The sequence below is a fragment of the Empidonax traillii genome, unplaced genomic scaffold (assembly GCF_003031625.1).
Source record: "Empidonax traillii isolate 1590-97213 ecotype Southwest subspecies unplaced genomic scaffold, ASM303162v1 scaffold337:size667617, whole genome shotgun sequence".
Taxonomy (NCBI): Eukaryota; Metazoa; Chordata; class Aves; order Passeriformes; family Tyrannidae; genus Empidonax; species Empidonax traillii.
Window position 1 is genome coordinate 461,110 of NW_020955530.1, and position 14,140 is coordinate 475,249.

The following is a 14,140-nucleotide window of genomic DNA, read 5'->3' on the forward strand; positions in this document are numbered from 1 at the left end:
TTAATATTCCCCCGGGGCCCGTCTGCCTCTCTGGGGAGACAGAGGGAATGGGGTTGTGGCACAGTTTCCCATTCATGGCATGGTTCTTGTGGGGAGGTGGCACTGGGGCCACTTGTCACCCTTCCTGGCTGGTTTTTTTCATTTAAACTGGTACAAAATGAACGATGTTTGGCAAAAAAAGTTTTTTATTTCCCTTTTGGAGTTTGCACTTCCCAGTGCAGAAGTCCCAAGGTGAGGTGGGGAAGCAACTCCATCCCAGGAACAGACACACAGGTATTGTGAAAAAAAGCACTTGAATATTATTCATTGGGTGAATAATTCTGTGGGCTAGGTAGGACATTTATGTAGAATAAAGCAGGGCTAAGTGTGTAGGGCACGGTGCTGGTCTGACACCAGAGATAGTCTACATGTTCTTTGCCATCATGGCTATGTTCATCCCACTGATGCTGGAGATTTCTGTACCCCTCCAGCAATTATTCACCAGCTCAGTGACTGAATTCCTATGATCCCCCTGGGAACGGGGTAACAAGCTCAACAGGAGAATGCTCTGGTATGGCTGTTGCTCTGTGATCCTATAATGTATCCTGTCACGGTGGATTTGGTGCAATAAAATACATAGAACAAGAAACGTTTTCAAATTAACCTGAAGAGAGAAATGCGTGGAGCACTGCTGTCTCTCTGCTTGTTAACATGCCAAATACAGCTTGTCCAGCTTGAAAAGGGAAAAATATGATCCGCTTAGAAATGAGCCTGAGTCCATTCCAGCACTGGGCTGTGAAGCAACCCTGAAAAGCCTCTTGGGGATTGCCAGGGTTCAAGGGAGTGTGAGGAATCTCTTACTGGTGGTACTGAAAGTCATGCGCCTCGAGCCCTCGGTGGAGGAGAGTCCCAGTGGGGTTTTAGTTGTGTGGTGAATGTTCCACTGCTGCAGGATGAAGGGAAAGGATGATGGTGGGGGATACATGCAGCCCACCAGAGCAGTTCCTTGGGAGGCTCCTGAACACTTTGGTGTTTTGCAAAGCAGGATTGTGGGAAGCTATTGCAGGGGAGAAAACACAGGTGAAGAGAAATAAATGGATGGAATGTCCTGGAGCCATCACCCTGTGAGGTGACATTGGACCCCTCACCCCACCCAGCCTCCCACAGGCACTGTTGACCTTTGGTGCCCACGAGCAGTCCTCAGCAGCAGCAGCACTGCAGCAGCACCTGGAAACAGTGCCTAACACTGAGGAAAGCACTAGCCAGGCCCTAGGTTGGCTTGGAGTTTTTTGGGGGCCATAAGCAACCCATTAATAGCTCACCACCCTCCACCTCCTCATCCTTTCGTGCCTGAAAAATAAACTTGAGAGCTGCGTGCATTAAAATAAAAATAAAACATTTCCAGGCGCAGCCAGAATCAAGTATTGATGTCTAAGAGGAGCAGACAGCTGATGGAAATACTGACACACTTAAGCACTTGGAGCTGCGAACCACACGGAAAGTGAATTGTCACTGGGATGAGCCAAGCAGCTACAGAGATGAAGTATCTTATCCTTATAAGTGAATACATACCAAAACATTTTAGCTTTGCTAGGCCAACTGCTCCTCATTGTGGAAGGTGTTTCCTAGCTGGCTGCTGCCTTTTTGCTCTTCTGAACAGCTTAAAAATTGCCTCTTTTTCTGTAGCATGTTTGCTACAAGCAGCAGTGATGATGCTGCAAAAGCTGATCTCCATCGGATGCATCTCTTGGTGGTTCTCAACTCATTATTACCTTGACTAAATGAATAAATGGTTAAATTTTAGTCATATCTTGGAAGCCCACAACCCAGACTGCCACCTTCCCTCAAAGAACCCGTTAAAGCTGCAAACATGCAGTCCCTGCTCTGCTGGCAAGTGACAGAGTGGGCTCCTGTAACCCCTACATGAGTTAACTCCCTGGTAATTTATACCCTTCCACCTCCATTAGCCAGTTTTATTGCTGAACCTTATGATGTCTTATGGTCTGGAATATCCCTTGGGTCAGTTGGGGCCAGCTGTGCTGGCTGTGTCCCCTTCCAATTCCTTGTAACTGGATACTTGACCTCAGAGGGGGCAACTTCATGGCTCCTTCATGTCTTGGTGTCTCTTGGGGAAAAGGTGTTGCAGGTACTTGCAGCTGGAAGGCAGGAAGAAGGTGCTAGACTTGGGGCACCCTGTGAGAGATGTGAGCTCTGGTTCCCTGCTCTAAACTCCAGCTGTTCTCAGCATGGGAATGAGACTGTCTACACTTTTGGATTTATCTCTGTATTTGAAAGCTTTATAAGGAATGACAGTAACGTTTTGTTCTCCAAGGTCACGGTTGGGCAAAGTGCTTAAAAGCATTTGAGTGCACATTTAAATACTTTGTGGAGGTCTCCAGTTTAGGTCCTGTTTACTTTTTAAGGTGTAGACACATAAACTGAAATTTGAAAGACATTTAGAGAAGTGAGATTAAACCCATTCTCCTTTTAATTCACCACTACGTATTTCCAGATATTATTTCTGGTCAGTAGGAGTAAAGACACGAGGACTAAACTTCTCATCAGAATATGTGCTGGACACTAACTGGGACCATTGAGGGTAGAGATGCCAAAATAAACTTGTCAGAAACAAGAGATGATGCTTCATTCCACAGAAGAAGCTTGAGAACCCAGTTCATCTGCTGAGTCTAAAGTGACCTTCCTCTTCATTTCAGCATTCTCTATATAAATTTTATAAAAATAGTTTGTTGCTTTGTCATTAACCCAGGGTTAACTATGGTTTTAAAGAAAGAGTTCTTTGCTTTTAAATGGCTATGCAGTACAGTTTGGCTTGTGCTTCGTCTGGGCTTGTTCCTGTTCAGTAGGTTTATAATACAAAAGCCAAAATATACAAGTCTTGATCGTTTGGCAAACAGCTTTGGTAAAACGGTGTGTTTAGGGTGGAGGGATTGTGCAGCTGTGTGGGGTTTGTTTCCCAGTAGATGAAATTAGCAAGAAGTTCCATCAGAGTCAACAAAGTTAGATCAGTATCCTGCAAGTGTGAAGCTGTACACAGGGATTTTTAATTTGAAGCCAAAGTTGGTAGCAGTGAAAAAATCTGTATAGTCTAGAGGAAGGAAGAAAAAGCTTGAGCAGTTAAACCAGAATATTTCTAAATCATGTTTTCTCTAAAGATATAGCCCAGTTGGGAAGACACCATGGGTGAACACTCAATGTTGCAATGAGTGCTGGTCTGATAGGTAGGAGATGCTGGATTAAACTCAGTCTTCTTTTTTGATTTACTGAAAGCATATGCTTTCAGGGAAAATTTTGTGTTAAAAATAAAAAAAAAAAAAACCAAACCAAAAACCAACACTCCAAACCTTTGACTGTATGAATACCTCAAAATCCTGGCCAAACCCTAAGATATTTGAGTTGGAGTTACTGCTGAGGTATCAGAGGAAAGGTTCTTTGTAACCCCAGTGAGTGTGGGCTTTGCCTCCTGCGAGACGATACCTCCCATGAAATACCACATTTTCAGGCTCACAGAATTCTTTATTTCTACCCTTCCATGCTATTGACTGAAACATTTTTATATTTTTAATCTTTACATCTAGACAAGAATAAAAACATGCCTGATAAGAAAAGCAATACATTTTTTTCTTATAGCCTGCTCTAGCTCTTTCACTTCAAGGCAAAAGAGCAGCTTGAAGCCAGTAATACATCCTCAGGTATTCGTAGCTGCTGTAATTGCATTGATTTCACAGCAAAGTTATAACCTATGAATATGTCTTTGGTTCTGCACTTCTTTGTTGCACAGAGAGTAACTTTAGCAGGGAGCTAGTGGTGGTTTCATTCATTTATTTTACCTTTTCCAGCCTCCATCTTCTGTCCAGCCTTCCACATGTTTTCTTCAGCCCACAGGCATTGCCTTTGGGTCTCCCAGAGTCAGCTGAGAAATTTGGTTTGTCCCCAGTTCTGCTCCTTGCTGGGTCTCGCAGGGTTTGTGGACAGATTGGCGGGAATAAACAAATGGAGATCCAGAGACTGAGCTGTGAACTTGTCAGCACACACTCATTTCTGCCAGATCACCCCTCCCCACACACAGCACTGGGTGTTGCGGTGACCCTATGCAGAGGTCTGTGCTGTTTGTTGTGATACATCTGGTGGGGTGGCCATGTTTTGGTCACTGCAGGGGTAAATCCATCCTTGCAGATCAGGCAGAGACCTGACTGGAGTGTCACAGTTGCCACTTTGCCATTGCTACCTGCCTGGGGCAGGCAAGGCTTACCTCTGGCAAGGAGAAGGTCTGGGCCCATGGAAGCATCAGTAGGGCAAATATAAGATGTTTCTTTTTTAAATGCTCTTTCTGTCTCTTGAGACTTGCTCTTATTTATTCATTTCCATTTCTTTCTCCCCTTGCAGAATACTTGAGGAGCGAGACCGCCTTTCTGGAAGAGTTGGTGTTTGGAAATGGAGATACCATTGAACTTTCCTGTAACACCCAAGGCTCTTCTGTGTCTGTTTTCTGGTTTAAAGATGGTATTGGGATTTCACCTACCAACAGAACTCATATTGGACAAAAACTGTTGAAGATAATCAATGTGTCATATGATGACTCGGGGCTGTACAGTTGCAAGCCAAGGCATTCCAACGAAGTCCTGGGAAACTTTACAGTCAGAGTTACAGGTATGTGCAGAAATACAGCTGTCTCAGTGATTTTTTTTTTTTTTTAATTTTTTATTTTATTTTTGCCCTTTCACATGTTCAGCACAGATGGTGATTTGTGGTGTTTGTCTGTACTTGGTAGGTCTCTATCTCTTGGTAACTCCTGACAGTGATTAGACTGACAAACCAATTGAAGAATGCTTGTGTGTCCATACCAAATGTTAAAGCTTGATGTTAATACTGAGAGAGACTTAGAAACGGGGCTAGTCAGATTAAACCCCAAATCCCCCTGAACACTCAAATAGATGCTATGCTACGTGTGCCTTTGAAGTCTTTTGTGAGTGAATGAACTGTGGCTCAGGGAGGTTAAATGACGTTTTCCACTTTCTGTGACAAATCAGTGGCAGAATTATATGTAAAAACTCAGGGTTCCTGAAAGCTGTGTCTCTGTTGTAGCTGATAAAACTGCCCTCCATCTGTTATCACAAGTTGGTAGTTGATTCAGAAGTAGCTTATCTGTAAACTGTGTGTATCTCAAAGAAGTGCTTCATCAGAGTTACTTGTTGGGATTCATATACTGCAAACAAGTGCTGTGTTAGCAAAGCACATGCTGTCATTTGCTTGGCCACATTTTTCGTCATCAGGACAATAGGACAGAACAGCTACAAGCTGCCCAAGCCTGGATCACTAAACAGAGAGTGCCAGAAAAATCTGTTGTTTCCAGAGAGCTAAGGTCATCTCCATGATTTCAGGCTGATGCATTGGTAGATGGATACTCATCATGTGCATGCTCTGCATCTGCGAGCAGATAGAAAACCTTCTGATCACACGGATTAGAAGCCTGAGTTTTCAGAAGAATTAGCCCCTTGTGAATCTGAGGTTTTGAAACCTTTCCTTTTCCCTTGTGCTGTTGGAGCTTTTTCAAGCGTCCTTGAAGAGTAGGTCTTTCCTCCAAAAGTTGAGTTCCCTCAAAAAGTAACGGTCTCTGTCTGAAAACCAAACACGGAGATGTTTGTGATTGTGAATCGCATCCACTCCATAAAGAGCTTTCTCGTGCCAGCAATAGGATTTTGTGTAAGAGAATCAAACCATCGTGAGAATAAAAGCTTGTTTCAGCAAGCCTTTACCAACATCTGCTTTTCATTGAATGTTACTGGAGATTGCTGTGAATGCTTCAAGGTCATATCAATTAAATGGTTAAAGAAGTATTTGGCCCTTGAAAGGCTTTCTTTAACTAGGTACGATTATTGGAACTATCCAAGGAGCTGCAGGTTGTTAGAAATGTTGCTCTCTCTGTTTTTTTCTCAGTGACATTAAAATGCTTTTGAGTTCAAGGGGCAGCAGGGAGGCAGGAGAGGGCAGCTGGTTACACGCTCAAATGAAACAGCTGCCAGCCCCAAAAGTTCGTAAAGTGAGAAATTGTTTTTAATAGTGGAAGGACTGATAATCCTCTGCTTTTAAAAGGTTTAAGCCCCTGTATTTTTCCTCTTTGCTAATAATAGCTAATAACAGCTTAAGAACTAGAGAGTAACCTGAACCTGCTTTCTGACAGCATTATGAGTCTTTGATTCTATTAGCCCACTGTCATTACCACCAAAGTGCTGGTAATGTGGGAGTCTCTGTTTTAGCTGTCAGCAGCACTCGTTTTAAACTTTGAAGCCCTGCTTTCTGTGGCAATAGTGGCGCCTCTCGTATGCTCAGATATTTCTTCATAATTAGTATTGATTGCTCAGCGTGGCACTGCAGAGATGAGATTGTTATCAGAGATCTGTGGTTTGTGTTCCCGATTCTTAAAGGTAACGCCAGCAATTAGCTCAGGTGTCTGGTCAGGCGTTTAGGGGGATACCCGATGTTTGGGGCCGGAGTTGTTTTCCATGTTAAAGTGGATTAAAACTATACACTAACAAACTAAAATTGCTCTAATCTGTTTTCTTAAGTGAGTAAAACTAGGTCAGGTGTGTTTGGAATAGCGATCTACCCATAAGTTCCATTTTCAGAGATGCTTCCAGATAACCAGGGGCATACCAGGATTTTCCTACACAGAGCCATGAGATCTGAGTCTGCAACAAATTGACTGTTCTTCATTGTGCACAGTGAGATGCTTGATGCTGGAAGTAGAGCAAGGAGATGCTGGAGCTGGCATTTCAGAGCTGAGAACCAGGTTGATTAACCTCTTTAAAGGTTTTGGTCTCTTTAAAATGCCTCCCTTGACAGACAAGGGCTGGAGTGGTTTGCTAGTTTACAAAGGTAAACGTGCTGTCCCCTTAAAAGCTGAGCACTTGGAGAGGATCACAAGTAGAGACTGCATGCCCAAACTGATCTCCAGCCCTGTTGGCAGAAGCTCCATTTCTCCAACCATTTCATGCACAGAACAGCCTTCAGATTCAGTGGCGAAGCAGCACCTCTGTGATGAGCACAGACTGCAGGCTGGTACCAGCCAACAGACTTTCAAAATGCCCAAAGCTAAACATTACAGAACAGGTGACTAAACAAATCAAGCCCCTTTCCATTCGTAATTAAGGCCCTTTTGAGAATATAATCTAGTAGTTCTTGCTGATGCAAATAACTCGACAACTTCTGCAAAAGATTGCTATTTAAGTAAATGATAAACAAATAGCTTATAATTTTTAGTCACCTTTTGAAAAAGGGGATGTTACAGTAACCTGAATAGGACAGTAGCTACGAACATGGGATATTTGGTCTTAACATTTAAGCTGCACCTCTTATCTTAAACACAAGTAGGGTCAAAGACTTCCCTCGACCTTGTGAAAATGTTTTTGAATTAGTTTAAAAAATTTATTCTACTCCCTGGTCATGATGAATTCACTGGAAAGCAGAAGTAAACTTTAATCACATGTTAATATATGGGTAACCTAATCTGAGAGTGCAGAGCTGAGAATATGCTGGTTCCTCTGTCGATGCTGGTGGGGATTTGGCTCAGTGTCTGCCTTCGCCAGGACTTGAGTAAACCTGCCGGATCAGCCGAAACACCTAAACATCCACTTCACTTTCAGCAAGCCCCATGGCATTTCCCTAGTTCTGCTGCCAGCAGGACCTCAACTGTGGATTTGCAGTTAAGATACGTGCTTGAAGTTGTCTTTGAGACTTTGCCAAAGAGAAGGTGCAAAGCACGATGCACCCCTGCAGTCTAAGGCAGGGAGATGGCTCCTGTGTTAGTTGATTTTGTGGATGGTGAATATATGCCTGGAATGTCCTTCCAGTTGCTGCAAAGAAAAAGTATTTGTTGTTGCCTTTCCTTCTTTTTTCCCCTCCTCCTCCCTCACCTCCTCTCCTTTTCTTTTTCCCCCCCACTTTGCATTTTTACTTCCACCAAGCCAGTTGGAGAACAGCAGAAAACTCAAGTGCATCTCAAAATAAAGGATGTTCTGCCTGGCTTGATCTAAAGTAGTGCTTTACATTTCTGGCCACATGTTGAACACCCAGAAAGCTTCCTGTTTTCTAGTGTTTAAGGCCAAGTTTTTTTACCACTGTCTCAGAATATAAAGGCTGCTGGGTTGATAGCATTTTGCCTTTATTTAAAAGGGAAATTCCTGGAGACTATATATATAAAGTCAGCGATGTTAAATCTTCAAGATTGAGTACAGTACTGAACTGTACTAAATAATGTAAACCAAATCAAACACTAAGCTGCTGTTCGATAATGGAATTTACACTTACAGTAGTCATTGAGGTGGAGGGAAGAGGGACTGAAACTTTATTGTGGACAGCTTGGAGAAGGTGAGATATTAGACCACATTAAAAGAAACAGTTCAGGATGTTTTGGAAAGATACAGCTGGAAAATTCCCACCTGTTAACCTGTATTCAGTTACAGCCTCAAGGTGCCTCTGTGGGAGGAGTATAATCCAAGGGAACTGGTTCATGGAGTAGCCATCAAAATGTCAATGGAGAATGAGGTTTGATTGCAAGGAGAAGTTCAAGAGCTTTGGTCTTAGTGGTTGAACAAGGAATTAATGAAGGGAGACATGGCAGGGGTATATTGAGTTAAAAGAAAAATACGGGGAAAGTGAATTAGAAATGCTGACCTGTAGCTTTGAGACATGGCAAAATAACTCTTCAGAGTGAATGCTAGAGGGGGGGAAAAAAAAAGGCAGTCAGACAGCTTGTTCTGCAAAAAGAAACTTTCCATTTTGGAATATCTTTTGTATTCATTCGGAGAAGTGCATTTCACACAGGAAGAAGTATTTGGCATGGGACCCCAGTTTCTGGCTGCAGAGCACTGGCAAACTCATGATGCCTTTCTCCCTGTTCAGAAAGTTCCTGGCTAGCTGTCCTTGGCAGCATTGGAGGGATAGGCTGGTGGAGCTGCAGGGAAGGGTGACCCATCACTTGATTGTCATCCCTTGCTGGAACCCACCATGACACAGCATCATCCAGCATGATGTCCCCACATACCACCCTCTTTCTGCTTCACTTCTTTTTCTGTCTTCTCCCAGATTCCCCTTCGTCGGGTGATGATGAAGATGACGACGATGAGTCAGAAGATACAGGTAATTTGTTTTTCTGGGTTACAGAGGCCTTTTCTTTCAAGGGGATGTGGCTCCCAAGTGGTGCAGCTCACATGGATGTTGGCATGGTTGGACAGCAGCTCTTCCTTTGTGTTGAAGTTAGTGACCTTAGGGTGATACCATGATGCTGTTTATCTAAAAAATTAGAAATAGCTGCCAGAGTGGTATAGCTGCTGTGGAATCCTACAGCAGCAGTAGTGTGTTTTGGAGCCTTAATGCTGCAAATTTGAATTGATGAGTAGCTATAAATCCTCCTTGCATGCAAATCCAGACAAGCCCAGTTACCATATTTTTTTTTTTTAACTACACTGACATTACATGAGTGTTGCACCATTTCAAACCTTGGACGGCTTTACTTTTAACTGTTCTGATTCTGGTCCTTACCAGCGTCTTGGCTGGAGTCAGAAGATAAGATTTACACCAGCCAAGGGCCAAATTTACTGATGCCATAAGCAAGAGCAACCCCTTTGGATTTACTGGCTTTTACTTTTGCTCATGTGGGGAAGGGAGTCCCAGGACTGAGCCTCTCTGTGCTTTTACTCTGAATCTCTTTCAATCCTACTACTGGTTTCTTTAAGTGCAGAAGCATTAATCAGGATCATTACATGCTTCAGAGGCATTAGCATTGCATTTTATTCTGCTCTTTATATTTCTGCAAAGTGAGCTGCCTGTGTTTTTAATAAATAAATGTCTTGTATTTGAACTCCTAATCAGCTATGTACACTGGCAGAAGTTCAACACGACTGGAAAATCTCTCTTGGCCATAGTGTTGGACATGCAGGACTCTTTCAAATGTAATGAGTTCATGGCGCTGTCATACAGTATGTGGACAGTAATGATAAGTTACAGTGCCAGGAGACCCATCAGCAGCAGTTAGTGGTTTTCTGATAGCTTCTAATTAAGGACTGGACCCTGGGAGGTGACAAGCACCTTTGCAGAGCTGCTCAGGGCTCCTGGTGCCTGCTGAAACACGGTACAGGCAAAGGGAAGGCCTGGTTTGGTCAGGATTTGTTCCTGCTGCAGAGCAGCTCCTGATGAGCACAACTAATCGTTCAGTACATTTTTTTAATGTGGTTTGTAGGGAACTCGATCTCTTAGCAACAGGTATCACAAAACATCAGCTGCTTTATGGTACAGAAAGACGTTTTTCTTCACTGAAAAGGAAAACACACGTTTCTCCGCATGTATTTATAGCCTGTTTTCTGGGTCTTCTTGACTTCGGGCTGTCTCTTTTTTTAGACCTGAAGGTAATGGCTGGCTTTGCTCAAGGGTCTCATTGTAAAAAGTTGGATTCTCTTCTGCTTTAAAAACGGTTGATTAGCTTAATGTGTCTGTGTGGCGAGACCTCATGGCATTTAGTGACGTGGATGTGCTTTATGTTGCTTTCTTTGGCATCACATCCTCCACTTGACCTTTGCAGATCTCTTCAATCTGGGCAGCCGTGCTGTTAACCCTGCTACCACCACTGTTAGGACATCCCACCTGGAACAGGGGCTGCAGGACCATCTCAGACAGGCAGACACAATGTAGCCAGTGCCATGTCCTCTGGACAGCCCAAAGTTCTGGGTCCCCCATCTCCTGTGGCAAAATGTGCCCTACTAATGAGGTGTACGAGCCCCTGCATGGCCATCGGACATAGCCAGTCAGGAGTTAGAGGAGGAAAGGCAACAAACACACTTTCATGCAAAAAAGCCCCAAACCATAGAATCATAGGATGCTTAGGGTTGGAAGGGACCTTAAAGTTATCATCTAGTCAATATAACTGATAGTGTTTCATATTTAGGGGTAGTTAAATCACCCAGGACTGGCTCATTGGATGTTGCCATACAAAACATCACTGAACAACATCCTTGTGTCCTGACCCCTTGCGAAGATAAGTTGCTTTTCTGTCTTAATTGTGTTCCTCGAGAGATTTTCTTATCCTCATATAATGGAGAGCTTGGAAATCTGGTTCCCATAGTGTCATGAGTTTGAAGCCAGTATTATTAATTTTAAGGTTTTGATGAGCTGGAAATACTAAAACAAGAGAATGAGAGGAAATTTGTCCTAAAAGAAATTAATATTTGGTTCAAAAACTCTTGGAGAGCATGCAGACTGGCCTTCCACATGGAGTGCCCTGCTCTGCTGTCTGAGGGGCAGTACAGAAACAGGGCATCCCTTAGGGATGGGCAGCAGAAAAGTATAAGGAGGAACTTCAGCCCCTTCAAATCATCAGCCCGTTTGTTGCAACCTTGTCACAAACCATGATCCGCCTTTGCAAAAAGAGACTTTCCAATTCCTCTGTTCTCTACAGCTGTTTTTCCTGGCCCTGAAACAAAAACAAAACTCCCTTTTCACACACTGCACTTCTGCCCCAGTGCTCCCTACCCCTCAGTATCTGTTTGTTTGGAGCCCCCACTGCGCAGCCCCAGCACCTTCAAAGAGCCCCTATAATCTCCAATTAAATCTGGCTGTGTCCTAGGAGGCGTCAGCTGGGGAAATTACACAATTAGGGTTGATTCTGTCTGCCACAGAATTTGGTGGCAGCTCCTAATTGCTAAATGAGCGCTCAGTTGTATTAATTATTCCAAGTATCGCTCTCAGTTTTTTTTAATTGGTCATTCCAGTTGGATGGGTGGCCGGTGTCTTTGACGAACAAAATGGACCGTCAGGCTTAGTGTTTGATGATGGGAAAGGGCCTGTGATAATGTTTGTGGGTCCCCCCCCCTTTTTTTTTTTTTCCACACCTGCACATGCAAAACCACTGCTGGTAATTAATTTAGAGAAAGCGGGTCTAGAAATTTTTCCTGTCTTTCATCCTTCCTCCTTTCCCGCTCCCAAAACTCTCTGGAGCTTTGCAAGCTTTGCTTGAAAAGAAGAGTTAGCAACATTTTCAGCCCCTTAAAAAGTGGTAATGAAAGGACTCAGGGGGCAGAGCAAACCGAAAGCAGGGATGTTTTGTTCGCTGCTCCTGCAAGTGAGAACAAAGGCACTGTTTTCAATGTGTAGATGCTTTCTTCCAGTTCCAGTTTGACTTGAGAGCAGTGCCCTGTTTGAGTCTTGGCACATTAATCCAGGGGTGCCCAGCCCTGGCAAGCCCTGAATCTCACAGAAGAGCACCCAAATGAAGGGAAAGCACTCAGGGAAGAAGCTGTGTCTAATTGCAGGAGGCAGGAGCGAATCCTGCCTTTGCTCCATATGGAGAATATCCCCAGCTGGAAACTTTCCTGGGCTCCTTCTTGCTCATCTCTGATGTCTGATAGCAAAATCCCCCTTGGCTTCAGTGACAACATTTGCAGCCAGTGAGTTGATGGGTCTCCTGAGAGATTCAAACTCATCTTTTGAGTGAGAAAATGTGGTAAAACATCACCCTGCAGCACACACATCTGGTGTGGAAAGGGGAAGGGCCCCAAATGGCACAGGACAAGGAGGACCCTGGTCCTGGCAGGGTGACCATGTGATCCAGTTACGTCCCAGTGCCCAGATGAGTATCAACAGCACCATTACATGTATTTTATTGTAGGCAGATATGTTAATCAAACAGCAAACAGCAGGTTATTTGTCTGCCCTCCTTAGTGGCAGCAAAGGGAGACTTCTCCATCCGTGCCTGGCCTTTCCCATAACTCTGCCCTGTAGCCCTGTGAAGTCCCCAGGAAACCGGGGTGCATCACCAGAAGGAAGTGTGCAGACAGAAAACAGCCCATGCTTCAGAAACCAGGGACCAGGCATCTCCCAACATGGTTTTTGGAGCTCCCTCCTCTTCAGCCTTTAGAACACCACCCCAAGTGTCCTCCTCCACATTTACTCCCCTGCTGCTGCCTGGGGTTTTGCCCAGCCTTTGCTTGGTTTCTGCCCTTTCCAGTTTATCTGATAGCAGCAGCAGCATTTTACCATCAAGACCTGCTCTTTTTTTTAGGGGTTGCACCCAGTCTTCTAACATTTTTTGGGGGGGATATTTCCCGTTTTTGTGCAGTTCTACCATTTGGAGTGGTAGATGGCTGCATGATGTCCCAGTTTAGCCCACATTTTCACACAGTATTTGAGGCCTCCCCTGGGTGTGTCACGTGTTTACAGCAAAGTTTGTAGCTGGGATTTTGCAGGAGCATGGGAATTGCGGGGATTCCTCCTTTTGTTGCTGTTTGTGCCAGCCGTTCTCCTGCCGTATCTGGTGTCATCCTGGCAAGAAAAGGGCCCTTGAGCAGTTTCGTTGTTTAAAAAATGAGGCGCGTACGCGGGATGGGTGAGCGCAGATCCCTCTGATACGTGGGGCTGACTCTGATAGGCATCACGGAGCGTTGTGCAAGGCAGGCCGAGGGCAAATGCAAACCCTCAGTACCGGGAGTACTGTCCCAACCCTGGGACAGCGTTACTGAGGCACCTACATCCAGTTGCAGAGGTGTGAAAGCAGGTGAGACATGAGAGCGATGTCGCTGGCAAGTGGAGGGCCTTCTGGATGTAGCTCCTGACATCCAGCTCCTCATGGTCAGGTGGGCTTAGCAAGGAGAGAGGACCACGAGAAGAGGTGTTATCAGGTGCTAAAAATAAGTGGGTGTATGGATTGCCTTGGCTGAGCTGTATGACCTTGCCTGCAATATCCCTGGAGCTGGAGTGCAGCAGGGAGCCTGTGTGGGGGACACTGGGGACTTGAACCAAAGTGGGGTCATCACTGACTTAACCTGGGATTGCAACCAGATGTGTGTCATGGAGCCAGATGCACTAGGGCTTAGTACACCTGGGGAGTGCTGGAGAAAGGAGGGAGCTCATGTGCATCTCAGAGGGATTCAGCAAGAGGCAAAAACATTGTACAACACTTGTCATTAAGGGGAAGGGGATTACAGAGGCTTCAGAATAACACTGAGGTGGGGCTGTGGTGCTGGGTGGTGGTGACTGAGCATTGTCACTGCTGCAGGAGAGACCAGCAGTGATGCTTTCCCAACAGCTTTGGCAGCCATCGTGTTCTCCGAGACAGTTCTTGAAGGGCCAGCACCCTCAGTTTGTCTTGGCCAGA

At 44.7% G+C, this 14,140-nt stretch overlaps 1 protein-coding gene across 5 annotated transcripts in view; it reads left to right on the forward strand.

Annotated features, from left to right (window-relative positions):
* The window catches only part of FGFR3 (fibroblast growth factor receptor 3), a 55,898-nt gene that overhangs the window by 16,509 nt on the left and 25,249 nt on the right, over positions 1 to 14,140 (forward strand). For all 5 annotated transcript variants that reach the window (XM_027891990.1, XM_027891991.1, XM_027891992.1 and 2 more), the window contains exons 2-3: positions 4,384 to 4,647; positions 9,082 to 9,135. In XM_027891990.1, the coding sequence (XP_027747791.1) occupies positions 4,384 to 4,647; positions 9,082 to 9,135 (318 nt within the window). The remainder of the gene's footprint in view (positions 1 to 4,383; positions 4,648 to 9,081; positions 9,136 to 14,140) is intronic.